Genomic DNA, 19,922 nt, shown 5'->3' with positions numbered 1-19,922 from the left:
GTTACCTTAATTATCTGACTGCTTGGAATGTTATCAATCAAGACCGCAAAGATTAAAATCTGTAATCTAATTCATTAGTCTGGTCAGAGTTTCAGTACATGTAATAAAGAAACATGGTTATGAATAAACCAGATACCTTTGCTTTGTATTATTTTCCTCCCTTTTTTTCTTTAACTTGACTGTGCAACAATACCATATCAGTAAAGTTTAACTGACCAACTGGTAAAAAGTTTCCTTTGATTTAGCCAGTCACATTGTGTGCTAATTTTTACACATGTTCAGGAGCTCCCAAAACAAATTGAACAAGTCGTCCATAATTTGCGATTTACGCCAACCTTGTTTTTCGGCCTGGTTCACATTTTAGGTGCCGAGTTCCCAAGCACATAGGTGTCGACCATGTATTCTTCTTTATGCCTGGTACGGACCAAACGTGTTGCCTTGACTTATTATTAGAGTTCTTGTGATTTAGTCACGTAATACGAAAGGAAGCATCGGTAGTCTGACTCCTTATTTTATCATAATTAGAGAAATGGTTAAGTTTGTCTCTCTTTTATTGGTACATCTAGTTTTGGAGACTATTCATCCAGTTGAAGAGAGTCAGGTCAACGTAAAAGATTTGAACATTTCTGGACAAGCACGTGGAGAAACAACAGACGAGACAGGTTTGCTCATGATCTCTGAGATAACCAGTTGCTTATCTAGTGATAATCATCTGAACCAAAGTCAAATTTTCGCAAGAAATGAGTTAGTTTGTTATTTTCATTTTCCTGAATGTCGGTATCTTGATAGTTAATCCAGAAGGTCTTCGTAACCAGTATTATATGAGCCCGCTGTGTTTCTCCCTCACTATTCAATAACAATCAACTGAATGGCAAGGTCAACGTTACTATACCATATCTGGAAGCTCAGTAATTGATATCACAAAGAATTCATTGCTCATTCTATAAAGGTTTATCATTAGGTTCTTTATCTGATCTCAAAACTAGGTTCACAGTTTTGCAAAGCCAACTACGTCATGGGCAGTTTATCATTCAGAGTGTGGAGACAGCTGATAGTTAAGCGTGATCCATTGCGCCATTCGTGATCTCGCTGGCGAGATGGGCTTCAACGTAACGAAAGTTGGAAAGCTACATTCAAAATCGAATCCAACCCAAGCTGTGCTGAAGGACTGTTGGAATGTAATACATAGAGGACTTTATGGTCGAAGTTGACCCTATTTGGATCAAAGCCAGATGAAAAAGAGGAAATTGAAAAATGGAAGAGTGAAAATTGGCAATGTGCAAGGTGCAACAATCAGCAACGATATATTTACTAACTCTTTTCAAATCGTACTTAGTTGCTTTCCTCTTGTCTTGCATCGTTTAGATATTTTAGTATTATAAAACCTTTTGGTAGCCCTCTTGTTTTAATATTGTATCACTTCTTTCGTCTTCAGTTTGCATATATCCGGAACGAGGAAAACAAAGCCCTCTGCAGTTGAGGAAATAACGATATTGATCAGTTGGAACATATCTCTGACTGTCATTCATTGACGCCGTAGATATGTTCTTAATGTTCAAAGAAAGTCTTCCAGTGAGCGCCGGATACACTAATCTCTTAACAAGGGCCAATATTCAAGCAAAGTTAAACTTGCTTTCCTCATACGTTCTTGAAATTGTCTTCTATTTCAAAGCTGTAAGTTAAAGTTTTGGCTGATGTGATCGTATCAAATAGAAGTTTAAATGATAACTAATAATATTTGGAAGTTATTTTTCAGCGTGATAAAATATTGTCATAAAGTTGTGGAGAACTCTGATTCTTAATTACTAACACTACTGGCTTTATTGTTCCTTTAAAGTTGCGCAGGCAAAAAGGGTCGCGCCGCAAATATAAATGTACACGATTCATTCCCTCTTCTTAGACCCGCCGTATACGAAAAGACGAGCGGCACTGGGAACAAGTATGCACTCGGCTTCCTATCTCTCTCAGCTATTCTTTCATTTCCTCTAAAGAAACCTTAGCATCCGTCTTAGCTTCGCAGTTTATCGGCGAGAAGCTGTGAAAGCAATATCGACAGAAAGCTATTTTGAGAACACACTTTTTTTGCATGGCCAATCAAGTGTAGACATGTTCACAATCCATGGGATTTTTTCCAGGAAACTCTCGATGTGTTAAAGTTTTCCCCTTTTCCTTTTCGTTTCGATTTTGTTATAGGTGCGGTCACGCTTTGGATGTTAAAAAGTGTGTAGCAATGAATATTTGATGGTTAAATTTGCGATTTTATTCTAGGTTTTATTTACGGCTGGAGCATCAATAATTTCTTTTGGTCTATTTTATCTATTGCTATGATTCCTTTGTTGTCATGAACTAACTTTTTGAAGGGTAATTAACTTGAAATACTCGACGAAGTCCCTCCAGATCTCGTCCAAACATCTCAAACGCAGCTTATATCGCCGTTCTTCTCTCTTTGTCTTTCAGCTTTAAGTTGGGAGCTCCGTTAGGCGCGCATGTCTCAGAAGGCTGTCAACCGCTGGTTCCTGGCCGTGACTCTCCTTCGCAACCCATCTCTTGTCAAGTTCCGCCGCCAAGGCCGCCATTTCACGGCGTCTGTTGTGATTCTTGGAAGCGTCAACTTTAATTTGACGTTCCAATGTAAAACTTTGAGACTAACTCAGCAGGAAGAATACTGTTAGGTCGATGTAGTTCTCTTTGCCGGAGATCTGCTATGGTTTGGGATGAAGATCACAAAATGTAGGGGGGGTTCCCTCATTAGTTACTACAGTATGATGCAGTCTGTATCTGGGTGTTGTTGTTGTTGTTGCTTTTTTTAATGTTTTGTTTTTGTTGTTTCAGTTTGTTTGTTTGTTCGTTTTAGTCAAAATGTTACTCCTCTAATGGAAACTGCTCTAAATTCTGGGCTAAGTTTTATTAAGCACGTAGATTGTGGTAGAGGAGTGAGCAAGGAAGCGCACTAAGTACTTATCGAAAAAACAAAAAAAATGTGGATTTCTATTGCTGGCTTCGGAAATGGGAATTATGTTATCTGGAAAGCATGGAGAGGCAAATGATAGCATTAATGCAACTGAAGATTATTTTTTTGTAAATCTATTTCTCTGTAAACGACAATGGATTCTATATATTAATTAATTTTCTTTGGTACATTTGACTTTGATGGTTTTTTTTTAAAGATAATATATCAAGTATTAGAAAGTAATCTATACAAAAAAAATAGGAAGCAGTTTACGTTTGGCCAAAAGCCAAGTATATACCTAGGAAGAAAAAAAGACAAGAGAAAAAATAATAAATATTGCGGTTTGCCTAAGTGTTTTAAGCGAGTTTTAATCATTATTATTATTATCATGATTATTATAATTATTATCGTCATTATCATGATTATGATTATTATTATCATGATTATTATTATTATTATCATTATTATGACCATTATTATTTTTGTTATTATCATTATTATTATTGTTATTATCATTATTATTATTGTCATTATTATCATCATTATTATTATCTTTACTATTATAATTATAATCATTATTATTATTATTGTTATCATTATAATTATTGTTATTATTATTATTCTCTGCTATTACAGAGCATTTAAAAAGTTATGAAGTAAAAAAAAGTAAAACGTTGTTGCACGAGACAAAAAAATGTTGTCAATCAATGAGGTCCGTGACCAGGCGAAAGATTTGGGAAGGGAGGTGTGAGTTAGGAATTGAGGAACACAGAACCAGCGGCAAGAGAGAATACGTAATAGTTGCGAGCATTTACCCCACAGGTGTTTCGGCGAAGGGAAATATCGGAACGATTTCTTTCACACGTGCGAATTATTCATATTTCGATACAAGTCTTGATTCAGACATGGACTAAAAAAATATACTAGGAACAAAGAAAATGAATTCTTGTCTTGCAGGCTACTTCGAAAGACTTTGCGCGAAGGCTTGACATACCGCAATTAACCAGACAAGAAGAGCTCAGAGCGGGCTTGCACGCTTTGATGCGCTTTCAAGGAAATATCGACAGCATTGTAATTACTCCTGCAAAGTCTTGTTTGCTGAACTATATATGCCATTTTCGAATCAATCAAAGAAAACTGAGTGTGTTTCAATTTCAGTCTCCCTTGCCTGACGGCTTGGTACAGTTAGCGAACTCCAACATCGTGAAGATGGACTATCGAATCACGACTTCGCCGCTTTCAGATTTATCTTTCGTAGTATGAGAGCAGTTCAAATCTTGCGCGCACTACGCAAGTCAGACAATGATTTGTGTGTTTGATAAGTAATGGTAATAGGATTGAGTAAAGTCCAGTTCGGTCTGTAATCATACGAGTGATAACAAAATCGGACGACCGCGATGCGGGAGTCCCATATGTTTATCACGAGTATGATAACAGACTGTCCGATAAAAGAATTTGCAATTTGACTAAAAAAGTGCGCAGAGAGAGGTTAAAAATATATCAAAAACGTTGAAAGTACGCGAATTTTTTGAAAATGGCAAAAATTTTAATTTTTGAAAGTCCCGCGAAAATAAGAAACCATTAGGTACGAGCAGTCATTCGTGCGACAAGAACACTGGAGAGCGGAACTGTGCGAAGGGCTGGAGGTGGCTACTTGCCGACCACCATCAGTTTTTTACTTTTTCGCTCGACGGACTATTGAATTAAGAATCCGCAGCTCTCAGGTTATTTATCTACCAAAGAAAGGAAGCATTCAAATGACGCACTTACTAAAATTCTTCGTGTGCGTAAAAAGGTGAATGGTGTTATTTCTGCGGTATCCGGAACTGAAGTGGAGCGCATTTTAATTCAGTAGAGCCGTCTATCCAATTTACCCTTGAGCGTGAAAAGGATATACATTTGCCCTTTCTTGATTTAAATGTGTCGAGAGGGGTTCGTGAGAATTTAGAGACAAAAGTCTATCGTAAACTCACCCACACCGACAAATACCTCGCTTTCGATTCTCACCACCCTATTTGCCATAAAAAGTCTGTAGCCAAAACTTTACTCAGGAGGGCTGACTGTCTACCATCTTCACTCAATTCGAAGGCTGAGGAGAGGAAATATGTCTCTAGTGTCTTAAAGGCCAATGGCTTTACAAAAACTTTTCTCCGTAACTGCCAAAAACCAGTTACAACTAGTAGCACTCCTGCTGAAAGGGAACCAGCGACTGGTTTTGCTGTTATTCCCTACATTCAGGGTGTTATGGAACCCATCAAGAGAATTTTGAATAGTCACAACGTTGAAGTTGCCTCAAAAAACCAGACTTTGGGGCATATTTTTGCTATTTATTCTAATCCTTGCAACGACTGTGACAACGAATACGTCGGACAGACCAAACGTCAGTTTGGTACACGTTTGAAATATCATCAAAAAAGTTGTTTTCTTTTCCAAAAAAGAAAATTTAGCTTTATTGGAGCGCACGTGTAACAATGCAATTGGGCGGGATAAGTCTAAAATTATCAACACTAATCGGCGTTACCACCAACGCCTTTGCTTGGAAGCTTGGCATGTTAACTCCGCCCACGCTCCCTTAAATCGTGATGATGACGGCTAACTTCCTGACGCCTATTTACACCTCGTCAGAAAAAAGGCAGCTTTAGTGATCGTGATAAAAATTAGTGATCGTATAAAAAAACCTCTTGTTGCAGCGTTTAGATCACCCCTGATGAAGGCACTAGACAGGAGTGTCGAAACGTTGGGTCTATGAATTGTAACTTCTTCGGTTCCTTCATTAAATCTGTAAACCAGAGTAGCATGAAACCATGGCAGGTGAATAATTCCCTCCCACAATTTGTTTTGTTTCTTTCGCATGCCGCTTTGTAATAGCCACTGATTAGTCCTATTGTGTAATCACTCTGTATGATCCTTCCAGAGATTTTAAGTGTTACTCGCGCGTTACTCGCGCATTGCGCGCGCTCTCCGTACGTAAACTTAAGAAAAAATATGAACATTGTATCTCGAATTCGGTTTCAAATTAACTAAAGCAAACTCTGGAGAGAGTTTTATTCACGAAGAAGACTTTTTATTCTATTAATACAACAAAAAAAATCACACCTATGTTGCATGCCGCGTCCTTGAAGGGGAACAAACGGAAAAGTGATGCTGCCCGCGCTCCGGCTGCGTAAACTTGTTTAGCCTAGACAGTATTTATTTTATGATTGCTAGAATTCGGTTCTAAAAACTACTGACAGTTCTTAAAGTAATTCATTCGCATCCGGCTAAAACTAGACAAATGTGTTTTGTTTGTAACAAGATTAAAAAAAAAACCGAAGGCCATTTCTGCTGTAAAGAGTAGTAACCAAACTTGTTTCTTGCGATCGAAAGCAGTCTAAACGCATTTAAGTAAAATAAAGTGCTGAGACAGTTAAATTAAGTTCATTCCTTTGTTCAACAAAAGAAGCGTTTTGTTTAACAACAGTTTATATGAGTTATTTACCCCTAATTATTTATGGATTGGTTAGGATAACTGAATACTTTTGCTAAGATTGTTTCCGAAGAGAGATTTAGACGCGCAAGTACTGTACTGGAGAGAGGTGGTCTGAATGAGACGCAACGTATTTTGAACTCTCGATGTGTGCATTGCCACATTTAATGTGAGAAGTTGAGCCGGAACAATTGACCATTTTTTGATACGTGAAATATTGGAATCGTGGGACTACCGGCGAAACCGGATTTCATTCAATTTTGTTTGCTCGTTTTAATCCGGGCGGGGATCCCAGCCGAGACCCGGCTGGCACCGTGGTAGAAATCACTGGCATCCCAAATCTTTGGCACCTGGAAGAAGCAGTACAAAGAATGTGATTATTACTACATTATTTAGAGAACAGTACCCCGAGGGAAAAAAAATCTATCATTTGGGGCAAAACAAGTATAACGATTGTGAAAATAATCGGTTAATAGCCTAACAGAAACAGTGATGACCGATTTTTTTTTCTTTTAGGGTGTTCGGCAGGAACTTGCGAAAATACCGGTGTACACTCCAGAGGGTAATGACATCAGGGAACTCGTCTTTTTGTCTTACAACTATCCATTTCATTCTTTCATAAATTTACCAGGACAGTTAAATCGAGCAACCGTGTTTAACGCGTGATTGAGTGTCATCACTGAGTGTTATCACCGTTTAATACAGATTAACAGCAAAAGATAAGAAAACAACATTTTATACCATAATTTATCATTTATTTTAATGTGCAGCTTATTTTCAAAAATCGCTCAAAAATGTATCGAATAAAATCAACAAAATGATGATGCAGCGTAAAAACATAACAATAAATTAGAATTCTAACAGTTAGACCTCTTAGTAATTGATAATGGTAATTGACCTGAGTGGAGTGCAATTTGGGCTGAAATCATTTGCATGATTTCAAAATCGAATGAGCGTGCAGCGCGAGTTCGATTTGAAATCACAAGTATGATTTTAGACCAAAATTGCACCACACGAGGTTCAATTACCACTTTATTACATCTATTTTGAAATTGCTCAAATAAAGGACTTGGTTAGTTCAAATATTTTATTGATGCAGTACTGAGCCGGTCTGAAAATTCATCCATCTTTTGGGGGGGAAAAGTAAGAGTTTTGGAAACAAAAGCTGCAAAATTTTTTCTGCAATTTGATCGGTTATTTTAAACAAGCCTTGAAATCTGCTTGGTTGTTTTGTTTTTAGTGTAGCCTCCTCATTGGCTGCGAAAAAGATGCGATTTAAAGCAAACAATGGTGCGATTCGTGAATAAATCGCATCAGTTAGAGCCAATCAGGGACCACCAGTGATTTCAAAATGGGTGTAGTAAACCACCACATCACTTGCGTAGTTTTCTTGTGTGATATTTGTCAGATACAAACAATCCTGAGAAGGAAGATAATCTACGATCGATGAGTTGAGAACATTTGAACTCTAAATACTAACATTGATTTTGGGAGACAAACATGGAATAAATTTTATTCCAGAGAGAATTCGTCGTTTTAGTCGAGTGGTTCAGCCCTAAGTGACCGTTCCATACAACCCGAACAGGCCGATGGGACTCAGTCAAGGATGACCACAACCGTTAAATAGAGACCACCGCTGAAAAGCGTTGAAAGTGAGAATATTTAAGAAGAAAACAGTCGGGAATTTTACAACCGACCGCTTAATACAGGTTCGACTATTAATTCGGAATTAGCCAATCAGCCCAGACGAAGAGCTTTATGCTTTTATGGCATATACTAAAAACCGCCGTAAGGAGGGTAGATGGAGTAGAGTTATGGAGCACGAAGAGAAAGTCCAAGCAGACGAAAAGAGCCTAAGTCCAGCCATTACGCAGAAAAATTCATATCTTTACCTTCTGAAATCGTAGCTCTAAGATTCTTGAGAATCCGTCCTGTGATGCTACCCATGAAACCACGTAGCCATTTACACTCCCGACCGGGAGGATAAACGGAACCTCGACCCACCCCTCCCCCCTTCCCATGGCTCTTTCTTGAAAATGACCGTAATATATATGCTATCGTCAATAGAGACGCCCCCCTCAAACATTTACGTTGTCGCAGTTTTTTAGATCTGGGGTGAAGTCAAAATATCAGGGCTTACTGACTTTTCGGATCCGGTTCACGTTCTTAAAAGAGGGAAGGAGATTTATCGTTGCTCGTCTTGACGTCGGCGAATATCTCGCATGATATATATTTTTTTTGCGTTAACTTAAGTAAGCATTTTAGATTGAACATAACAGGAATGCCCAGTGGATCTGTGACAACGCTCTTCCCATGCCCGTCTCTCCTAGTTTGATCCTTACTCCTCAAAAAACCAGCACTCTAAATTCAAATTGCGAATGCCACCTTACAAACTGTTTTTATTTCACATCTTGCATGTCACCCAGTCGAGGGTCTCAATGGGGTTAAGCGTTATCAGAAGATCGGTTAAAAAACTAGCTGTTAGACGTAAAAAATTGACAAATGTTAACAGTTTAATTATAGAAAAAAAAAATTTAAATAGCTTTCCTTCCCTCAGTGTGTTACTTTGTGTTATTCTGGGTTAACCGCAGCAGAAAAATGACCACAATTTTTAGCCGTTAAAAAATCCCCTCGGTCGGCCCTCCTCAGTTTCAAGAAAGTTCCGGTTTTTTGAAACAGGCTGTTTTAGTTAAGTTTGCAATCGTGGAAAAAAAATTCATCAATATTATCTCATGATGAGGACGCTTTCGATAAAGAGAATAAAGCACCATCTCCCAAAGTGGAAGGTAATTTCTTTTTCCTGGCCTCCAACGATATATGACAAAACATCATAACTGTCGCATTACATGCAAGAGGAGCGCGTTGCGTGACGGCTACCAACGAAACTAGAGGATATAAAATCTGAAAATATCGAGGTTTATATCTCATTTAATAACTCTATCCAAGGAAATGGGAAAAGTTGAGCAAATTAGACATAGGTGCGGACATTACTTCAAACGACAAGATGTGACAAAACATTCTCTGTCGCGCAACGAACTAAAGGAGTGCGTAGCGTGACATCCTAAGAAACGGCTCCCAATGATCGTCATTAGCAGTTATAGAGTCAGAAAATATCGAAGTTTATCTCTCATTCAATTAACCTATTCAAAGAAATGGACAAAAGTTATTAAGCGAATTCTACTTCAAACGACAAGAAATGGCTTATGCAGGTTGATGCAGAAATGTCCTTCCCTTTGTTATTGATTTCCTCTTCCATTCTGACAAAATGCCAAGCGACTTGTTTCATTGTTTGACCTTCAAATGTTAGTTTATTGTACTTAAATAATATTTAAACAATCTAAATGGAGTGACTAAATAAAATCATCTAACTCCAACTTCCAGCTCGTTCTGAGCTTCTTCTAATGCTTTGTAGGCCAGTAACTAAAATTAAAATAAAACTTCTCGTTTTGCCTTTAGACGATTAGTTTAAACAATATACTTAAAATGAATCGTTCTGCTTGTAAAAAATAGCACAATTTATCACATTCAAAATTAAAGGAGAAATCTCAGAAAATTAATCAATACCAAGACTAAATCCTCACCATTACGGCCAAACTCTGTCATTTTAAGTCCAGATAAACCTAATTATGATCGGCTGAAACTAACTTTAAGTACCAATGACTGGGTGCAAATCCTCTAAAAGTTAATCATAATTTCCATCTGACATAAACTAAGATAATCTAGCAATCGGAAAACTGATTACTGTCCAATTTCCATGGAAATTCTCCACACACGCACATGGCTGTAACAGCTTTACATCACTCATGAGAAAAAAACCGATTGAGAAAAATCTGCAAAAAAAAAAACTGTGGAAAACGATTTCAAGACGTTTCAACTTCGACGTAAAAGTAACGCCTTAATCCTCTTGGTAGGTAATACTTAAATTAAAAATAACTTTTTACATAGCAAGTCATGATAATTTTAAGGCATCATATGAAAACAAAACAGTTGTTTCAGCAGGATATCAAAGATAAAGCTCTTAAGAGCAGTTCAGACAAGCAAAAAGTCAACTTTTGAATCAAAGGAAATCCATCCTCTTGTTAAACTTGACTTTGGCCTTCTTTTGGTTCTTCTTGCTTTGAAAAGAAAACTCTTGAAAAAGATTTCATCGGTAGCTTACTGGTTTCTGGTCCAAACATTAACGTTTACAGGTACATTAAAACTCCCAGGGATTCCAATGCTCACTGCCTTAACTAAAAAATAAAAGAATCTAAGTTTAGGGAGGATAATTGAGTTTCAATGAAATATTTCACAGCACTTGAAACGATACATTACACAACAGGATTGTTTTAAAACAAATTTGCTGTTTTACTCCTGTCATGTTTCCAAAAAAGAATGTTATTATCGTAAACGTGTCCACTTGGTTGTACTGCATCTCAATTTGTCGGAGCAAAAAATAAATTCGTAACCCAACTGAAAGGAAAATAATACGCAAGTATCAGGGCGCACACGTAAGTAATAACTTTTTACTGAATAGAATGTATAAACAGAGTATTTACTTACTGCAGCCTCTAAATATCCTTGAAATCCAGGTTGACGTCGTCACCAATGAGTACAAATGGTGCCCAGTAAATCTCCTTCTTGAACTTTTCAATTTCTCTCATACACTTCATGGCCTGATTGAGAGCTTCACTTGCCCTCTTGCCTTTGGCGAGTGCATCGTAGAAGAAACTCATAAACTCCAGGGTTCCCTCGTCGTCAATCGCCCATAAGGTTGCCACAACAGATCTAGCACCGGCACCCAAAAGTGCACGCGCCATACCGACCACACCCTCTGCCATGACCTCCCCACGAGCAGTGTGACAGCAGCTGAGTACAACCAGACGTGCTCTTAGCCCAGCTTCTATGACGTCTTTCATCGTCAGTAGATAGTCTTTCTCTTGCGGCTGAGGGTTTTCTCTTGTGGTGTTTGGTGCCAAGATAACTTCTCCAGTTTCCAGTTTACCGTGCGCTGCAATGTGAATTAACGCCACTGATGATATTCGTTTTAACACTTCATCTTTTGTTGCCATTTGTCCAGTGAGGGGGGAAACATGGAGGATACGTCCGATCATCTCCACTTCTTTCCTTGCTCCTGGACGTTGCACCAAAAGACTTCCTTGGTAGATGATATGTTTAAAGCATGGATCGCCGACAAGCAATGCACCAGTCTTCATGTGAAAGTCAGCTGGACAATCATGAATTAGTTTCAACGTCGTCAGAGAGGGAAGGACACGAATTCTGAAAGAATCACTCAGATATGATGAATCAGAGTCCTGCAGCGCTGCATAAGGCACAAGGCAAAATGGTCCCTCGGGAACAAATGTGATCTCGTCGTTGCCTTCGATCAGGTCAGCGATAGGAGCAACGATGATGTCATGCAGCTTCTTTAAAGCACTTGATTGGGAGTGCCTCACATCAACTGGGATCACTTGATTGGCCACTTTCTCTTCTGTCGGCGAATCAAGCGGAGGACTTTCAATTGGAACAGCACCTCTTGCACCGATCTCCTTCAGAGCAGTTTTGTTCAGTAGCTGGGTGAAACATTCCAACTCTTTCTCATACTTATAATTGTTGAGGTGTACCTGTCTCATCTGGATGTTATCTTCACTGAGGCAAACCCAGAAGTAAACGCATGGTCCATTAATAGCTATGATAACTGTGCTCAATGGAACCCAACTCAGAGATGTGCTGTGCGTTGAAGAATCTCCAGGCTGATATTTTGTGGTCATGAGATCTCTCAGAGCTTGAGCACGTCCTTTCTCTGCGGCAAGAAGAGCCTTTACAACTTGACCTTGAATGAGATTTATACGCCACAAACCTTTGTATGCACTTTGGTGCTGATTACGATAAGAAATCTTCCACTGATCGTTGAGTTGAAGACTGGCCCTGATATCATCATACAACTGTACACTCGAGTGGTAACAGTCAAAGGGCATCATAAGATTTCCTTGGCACTCAAAGCTTTTTCCAAGAAAACAGAGTGAGTGCGCCTCTCCAGTCTTATCTCCCACTTCTTTAGCAATTTCTAGATGACGTTGATGGTACTGGATGGCTGTTTTAAACTGTCCTAGACCTTGATAAGCGTTGCCGAGATTGCCATAGCTTCTTCCCTCTCCGGCCCTGTCTCCCACCTCTTTAGCAATTTCTAGATGACGTTGATGGTACTGGATGGCTGTTTTAAACTGTCCTAGACCTTGATAAGCGTTGCCGAGATTGCCATAACTTCTTCCCTCTCCGGCCCTGTCTCCCACTTCTTCAGCAATTTCTAGATCACGTTGATGGTACTGGATGGCTGTTTTAAACTGTCCTAGACTGTCATAAGCGTTGCCGAGATTGCCATAACTTCTTCCCTCTCCGGCCCTGTCTCCCACTTCTTTAGCAATTTCTAGACGGCGTTGATGGTACTGGATGGCTGTTTTAAACTGTCCTAGACTGCGATAAGCGTTGCCGAGATTGCCATAACTTCCTCCCTCTCCGGCCTTGTCTCCCACTTCTTTAGCAATTTCTAGATGACGTTGATGGTACTGGATGGCTGTTTTACACTGTCCTAGACCTTGATAAGCGTTGCCGAGATTGCCATAACTTCTTCCCTCTCTGGCCTTGTCTCCCACTTCTTTAGCAATTTCCAGATGGCGTTGATGGTACTGGATGGCTGTTTTAATCTGTCCTAGACTGCCATAAGCGTTGCCGAGACCGCAATAACTTCTTCCCTCTCCAGCCTTGTCTCCCACCTCTTTAGCAATTTCTAGATGACGTTGATGGTACTGGATGGCTGTTTTAAACTGTCCTAGACCTTGATAAGCGTTGCCGAGATTGCCATAGCTTCTTCCCTCTCCGGCCCTGTCTCCCATCTCTTTAGCAATTTCTAGATGACGTTGATGGTACTGGATGGCTGTTTTAAACTGTCCTAGACCTTGATAAGCGTTGCCGAGATTGCCATAACTTCTTCCCTCTCCGGACCTGTCTCCCACCTCTTTAGCAATTTCTAGATGACGTTGATGGTACTGGATGGCTGTTTTAAACTGTCCTAGACTGCGATAAGCGTTGCCGAGATTGCCATAACTTCCTCCCTCTCCGGTCTTGTCTCCCACTTCTTTAGCAATTTCTAGATGACGTTGATGGTACTGGATGGCTGTTTTAAACTGTCCTAGACCTTGATAAGCGTTGCCGAGATTGCCATAACTTCTTCCCTCTCTGGCCTTGTCTCCCACTTCTTTAGCAATTTCTAGATCACGTTGATGGTACTGGATGGCTGTTTTAAACTGTCCTAGACCTTGATAAGGGTTGTCGAGAGTGCCATAACTTCTTACCTCTCCGGCCTTGTCTCCCACTTCTTTAGCAATTTCTAGATGGCGTTGATGGTACTGGATGGCTGTTTTTATCTGTCCTAGACTGCCATAAGCGTTGCCGAGACCGCAATAACTTCTTCCCTCTCCAGCCTTGTCTCCCACTTCTTTAGCAATTTCTAGATGACGTTGATGGTACTGGATGGCTGTTTTAAACTGTCCTAGACCTTGATAAGCGTTGCCGAGATTGCCATAGCTTCTTCCCTCTCCGGCCCTGTCTCCCACCTCTTTAGCAATTTCTAAATGACGTTGATGGTACTGGATGGCTGTTTTAAACTGTCCTAGACTGTCATAAGCGTTGCCGAGATTGCCATAACTTCTTCCCTCTCCGGCCCTGTCTCCCACCTCTTTAGCAATTTCTAGATGACGTTGATGGTACTGGATGGCTGTTTTAAACTGTCCTAGACTGCGATAAGCGTTGCCGAGATTGCCATAACTTCCTCCCTCTCCGGTCTTGTCTCCCACTTCTTTAGCAATTTCTAGACGGCGTTGATGGTACTGGATGGCTGTTTCAAACTGTCCTAGACCTTGATAAGCGTTGCCGAGATTGCCATAACTTCTTCCCTCTCTGGCCTTGTCTCGCACTTCTTTAGCAATTTCTAAATGACGTTGATGGTACTGGATGGCTGTTTTAAACTGTCCTAGACTGTCATAAGCGTTGCCGAGATTGCCACAACTTCTTCCCTCTCCGGCCCTGTCTCCCACCTCTTTAGCAATTTCTTGATCACGTTGATGGTACTGGATGGCTGTTTTAAACTGTCCTAGACTGCGATAAGCGTTGCCGAGATTGCCATAACTTCCTCTCTCTCCGGCCTTGTCTCCCACTTCCTTAGCAATTTCTAGATGGCGCTGATGGTACTGGATGGCTGTTTTAAACTGTCCTAGACCTTGATAAGCGTTGCCGAGATTTCCATAACTTCTTCCCTCTCTGGCCTTGTCTCCCACCTCTTTAGCAATTTCTAGATGACGTTGATGGTACTGGATGGCTGTTTTAATCTGTCCTAGACTGCCATAAGCGTTGCCGAGACCGCAGTAACTTCTCCCCTCTCCAGCCTTGTCTCCCACTTCTTTAGCAATTTCTGGATCACGTTGATGGAACTGGATGGCTGTTTTAAACTTTCCTAGACTGCGATAAGCGTTGCCGAGATTGCAGTAACTTATTCCCTCTCCGGCCTTGTCTCCCACCTCTTTAGCAATTTCTAGATGACGTTGATGGTACTGGATGGCTGTTTTAAACTGTCCTAGACCTTGATAAGCGTTGCCGAGACAGCAATAACTTCTTCCCTCTCCGGCCTTGTCTCCCACTTCTTTAGCAATTTCTAGATCACGTTGATGGTACTGGATGGCTGTTTTAAACTGTCCTAGACTGTCATAAGCGTTGCCGAGATGGCAATAACTTCTTCCCTCTCCGGCCTTGTCTCCCACTTCTTTAGCAATTTCTAGATGACGTTGATGGTACTGGATGGCTGTTTTAAACTGTCCTAGACCTTGATAAGCGTTGCCGAGATTGCAATAACTTCTTCCCTCTCCGGCCTTGTCTTCCACCTCTTTAGCAATTTCTAGATCCTGTTGATGATATTTGATTGCTTTGTGAAACTGCCCATCATGATGATAAGCATATCCGAGACTGGCATAAGTGTGTGCTTTGACTTTTAGTTCGGCATTCGATTTCCCTAGTAATTGAAGCAGACGTTCGTTATTGTTTTCAATCTTAAAATGTGTCAAGGGTAGATAAATCACGAGCGGATTTGCGAAAATGCAATGGAAATCTGTGTTTTCAAAATAATTAGAGTATTGTATGAAACCCTCAAATTGGAATGATAATTCGAACGTGGGTTTCTTAAAGAGATTTGAATTCAAGTTATTCGAGAGTGTTAACCAGCTCTGAAGCGCATTTATTAGTTAAGGTTAGGTCGTCATGGTGATGCTCGTTTGAAGTTAAAAATGAGGGGCATTCAGCAGAAACTCTGGGAATTGGTTAATATGGCCTCTTCTTTTAAGTTAAGTTTCGTGGAATAAAAGAAAGAACTCCTTAATAATATTTTAGCTTCTTTAAACTGCTCAGTGCAGTATAAGAGAACATCGCTTGCATTATGTGTAGAAGAATCTGCCTGGAACATATTGATTTTTCTTGAAATATTATTCGCATTGCATCTCGTATCACGTTTGAAACATTCGTTAAAGGATACTGTCAATCCCATATGTAACCAGCTCCTTGCTTCTTTATCCCAGCAAAGTTCGACACAAGCTCTGGCTCCTGAAAAGGAGAGAATAATTGGTGGTGCGAGGTAATTTATCACTGTTAAGGTATCAGGAACGTATTGATAAAATGGACTTAATTTGTCATTTAGCTGTGAACAAAAATTGTCACAATGAGGAAATTTGAACTTGTAGAAGAACTGAAAATGAACAATAAGGAGCTAATGCAAAGCGGCTATCAATTGATGATGATAACGATGAAATTATCGCGTGCATTCTTCATTTTATTGTACTCTTATGCGCTTTTCAGCACTTTTCGGGGAAGTTTTCGGACAGACTGCATTGAACAGTTTAACTTTTGAAAAGGAATTTTTCAGGCGCCTCCTTGCCGGGTTTTTTAACGTCTCCTGTTAAGAGTTACAGAGAAGATGCAGGAAACGGGGGTTACGGTTTTCCGTCCATATCCGGGACAAGATTATCAAACAATTTGCAGATGTCATAGCCAGGTGGCAGCACATTCTCCTTAGATGTTTTTAGACTGAGTGATGTTCTGGTCTAGGGCTTGAGCCCTCGACCTCCGGCGCTCTACAACGTGAACAAACCAGGCGGTGGTATTTGAGTAAAGGGGTAAGTTTCTAAAGAAACTGTGGTGCTGCGTCGGTGGGAGAGTATAGCAGGTAATTTAGTGTTAACAACTGGGTTGAAAACGTAAATTAGCCACCGTAAAGGGTAAAAAAGCTGACGTTTCGAGCGTTAGCCCTTCGTCAGAGCGATTGACGAAGGGCTAACGCTCGAAACGTCAGGTGGTATTTGAGAGCTTATTGATATTTGCTTATGCTTTTTACCCACATAACAGACATTGACATACCAGATACAATTGACACTTGGGGTGCAGTTACCTGCCACAAACCACACAATCCTCTTTTGACGAAATCAGAGAAAAGAATGTTGATGGCTTATATCTGAAAAACTCACCTTTCTCAATAGCTTGGATTAAAGTGGGTTCCAATTGAACAGCAACTGTTGCATCATCGACACATTCCACGTAGTTTGCTTTGAAATTTAAGAAATGAGGTTTAAAAAAGTGGTCATCACATGCAATTGCGGCAAAGACGCATGAAAAAATTACAATTGTATAAATTGCTGTTCATTTACAAAGATCATTTCTTTGCTTAATCTTGATCTGCTAAAGGGTGATATCTCTTTCTATGCTTCTTTTTTGCGGTTGCTCAATTTTTTCCCTATTCTTGGGGCAGATTGTGTATTCCGTTATCTTGTAACGCTGCATGAGAGATTTATATATTTAGAAATGAAATTGTTACCTAAACGGAAATGAGCTGTTGCCCTGTTGCTGTAAAGCTTGGCGTTCAGCCGTTTATCTTTGCAGTTCACTTGAAGTCCTTCCGTGTAGGAGATTATCGCATTATTAGCTTCTCCTTGTCTGTATTCTTTGCTACCTTTCTCCGGACATTCTTTTGCTATCCCTGAAAGCACACCATTTTACTGTTAATGATTTAGTAATGAGTAATAGGACCCTTGACTAATGATGCCAGCTTTATACTTCCAAACGAACTGTTAGGTTAAAGGAGCTTAGAGCTATGAAAAACGAAAATCAGAAAAATCTGGGCTGTAGCTTGGCTATTACCAGTTCAAGTTTCTCGGCTTACATTTGGGTCTAGAGACTTTCACAAACCTCCTTTTATACCTGGCTTACGTTTTCCAAAATATCACAAGTTTCACCGGGTGATCCTATTTGAACTTAGCTTTGTTTGCAATTGCCCTTCAAGAGAGTTTATCTGTGCATTTTGTTTGCTTTAAAATATGCAAACTATCAGGAGTTTTAGCTGTAGTTTGGCTATAACCAGATCAAATCTGTTCGGTTTACATTTAGGTCGAGAGGCTCTCCAAAAACCCTTTTACACCTGCGTTACGCATGTTTTCTCTTTTTCTGTGTGTGACTTGGTTTTTCTCATACATGTAGTTGTTTATTGAGAACATACTAGAAGAGGCTAAATGAAGAAAATCTGATTGGGAAAGTACCATTTTCATGGTCACACTAAAAATGACCACATTTTGGGTATTTTCGAATGCAAAAGGATGATAGTTCTTCTTCACAATTATCATTCATTTTAGGTGCGAATTGTAGATACATCTTTATTCTTAAAAACACCGTGCGTCGAATTAGAAGTTCTTCTAAAAAAGCACTTCTAAAACTCAGAAAACTGAGTTTTACCAAGCCTAGGGGGCCAATTTTGTCACATTCTTTTCTAATTTAGGGCTCTTCAAAGCGATGTCGCGTTCAAATTTATCGGTTATGAATAATTAATGATGTCTACGCATTCTGCTCGATCGGATCGAGCAATAAATTGCTTTTCCTTTGTTTTATGTTTTACTGGTAACAAAGTTTGAAATTTGAAGAAACAATCTTTTGCTGTTTCAAAAACTTATCCACAGAACATAAGCAAATTTTGATGTAAATGTGACAAAAATTTCACTGGGAAGTCTTTCAAAAAATCTTGATTCACCTGGTGTTCTTACCTCTTAAAGGGTCATCGTATACATCCAATTCAGCGTCACTTGACGTAACCTGACTTTTCTCTGTTGCTGAAACTACAGAGAACTTTGTTAGTGATCACATCTATGTGCAATTACAACTAGCGTTCTAATACTGGCGTATTTACTGGATTACTTAAAACCTTCGAGTCGAAATGATCCAAAAAAATTGTGCATCAGAATTAAGATATACTTAATTAAAAAACAGTACAAAGTCACCATGACGAAGTTTTTCCCTGTTGCTTTTCCTCACCTGTGACTGGAAACTCGTTTTTCATCTCCAGTTCTTCTCCCGTTGTTGGGAGGTTGCTTTCTGCCATAGTTAGAAGTAAAATTGGATCGATTGTTCTGCGTTACATTGCTAAAAATAAAAAAGAGGAGACTCAGATGAAAGTAAGTTAAAGAAAACATTGTATACTTAATCATTGAGGAAGAATGAGAATCTCAAAGTTTCCTCCGTCACGCTGTTGTGGTTGCGTGACAGCTCCGGTCAAGTACTATGGGTTGCGTCATGTTTGTTTTTTCATTTGTTTGTTTGTTTGTTTGTTTTCGTAGTCTCATCTGATAAGGCGTCGTTCAAGGCTTTCCCTTAGTTGCACGCGGTAGGCACGGGTAAGCATGGATCAAAAATAATGCAATAAAAGACTCTTTCTCTCATTCCTTCATTATATCGCGTGTGTGGCTTGCGAGAATTCGCGAAACTTATTCCAAACCGAAACACCTTCAAGGGTTTTTGTAACCGTCACGAATTCTGCTAACACCCCGCGAGGCCGGGCCCATTGCGTAAAGAAACACGTTTATAAAGTTACCTATGTGAAAAATGTCCCTCAAAGTATCGAAAATTGCTGGATATAGTCTTTTTTTTTGACAAAATTATAAGTTCCAGTGAATAAACTCCTTCATTAATTTTTTTTTTAAGGAGCCAAGAAATTTTGAATAACCGAAGTAGCTGGTCCCTTTTGTTGGAAAAGGACCCGATTCGTTCATTTTGAATTAAAAAAAGGCACTGAATAGAAGGTTATTTTGAGGGACTGGAAAAGATGGCACTGGAAAGTGTCTTATTCATCAAAATTCTTGTCATCAAGAAACATCATCTACAACAAATTGAAAGCCAAGCGCAACACATAGACTCCTGTATAGCGTAACCTTGTAGGCCATCGAATGAATTCACTGCCAGGCCATATGAGCATTTGGGGGAGGAAGTATACTGAAACCGAAATAAAACTGAAAAAAAAAAGCATCTCGATTTCGTGAAGCTGCTGAGGTGGTCTTGCCCTACAGCACAGGATTCTGCTCCAATATCAGCATTTACTGGGCCCACAGTTTTATCCTCCAAGCGCATGATGTAAACGCACAAACATTGTGCCCATTTAGTCAGTCATCGCGC

The 19,922-nt window shown here is 39.7% G+C and overlaps 1 protein-coding gene and 1 long non-coding RNA gene across 2 annotated transcripts; one reads left to right on the top strand and one right to left on the bottom strand.

The window, feature by feature from the left end:
* The first annotated feature begins 372 nt into the window (after positions 1 to 372).
* On the top strand, positions 373 to 1,778 carry LOC149045971 (uncharacterized). Its single transcript, XR_016186694.1, has 3 exons — positions 373 to 662; positions 987 to 1,284; positions 1,436 to 1,778. It is a non-coding gene; the product is annotated as an uncharacterized LOC149045971 (long non-coding RNA).
* A 7,926-nt stretch (positions 1,779 to 9,704) lies between these two features.
* On the bottom strand, positions 9,705 to 18,980 carry LOC149045970 (uncharacterized). The gene is made up of 8 exons (XM_089206682.1): positions 18,789 to 18,980; positions 18,521 to 18,586; positions 17,305 to 17,466; positions 16,958 to 17,035; positions 15,973 to 16,040; positions 13,831 to 14,881; positions 10,959 to 12,630; positions 9,705 to 10,648 (listed from the first exon to the last, which is right to left on the bottom strand). The coding sequence occupies exons 1-7, from the start codon at positions 18,853 to 18,855 to the stop codon at positions 10,967 to 10,969; spliced, it is 3,156 nt and encodes a 1,051-aa protein (XP_089062808.1). The 5' UTR covers positions 18,856 to 18,980; the 3' UTR covers positions 9,705 to 10,648; positions 10,959 to 10,966.
* Between the last annotated feature and the right edge of the window lie 942 nt (positions 18,981 to 19,922).

Source organism: Pocillopora damicornis, chromosome 5 (genome assembly GCF_964200805.1).
Source record: "Pocillopora damicornis chromosome 5, jaPocDami1.2, whole genome shotgun sequence".
NCBI classification, from domain to species: Eukaryota; Metazoa; Cnidaria; class Anthozoa; order Scleractinia; family Pocilloporidae; genus Pocillopora; species Pocillopora damicornis.
This window is presented reverse-complemented; position numbering and strand designations above follow the sequence as displayed.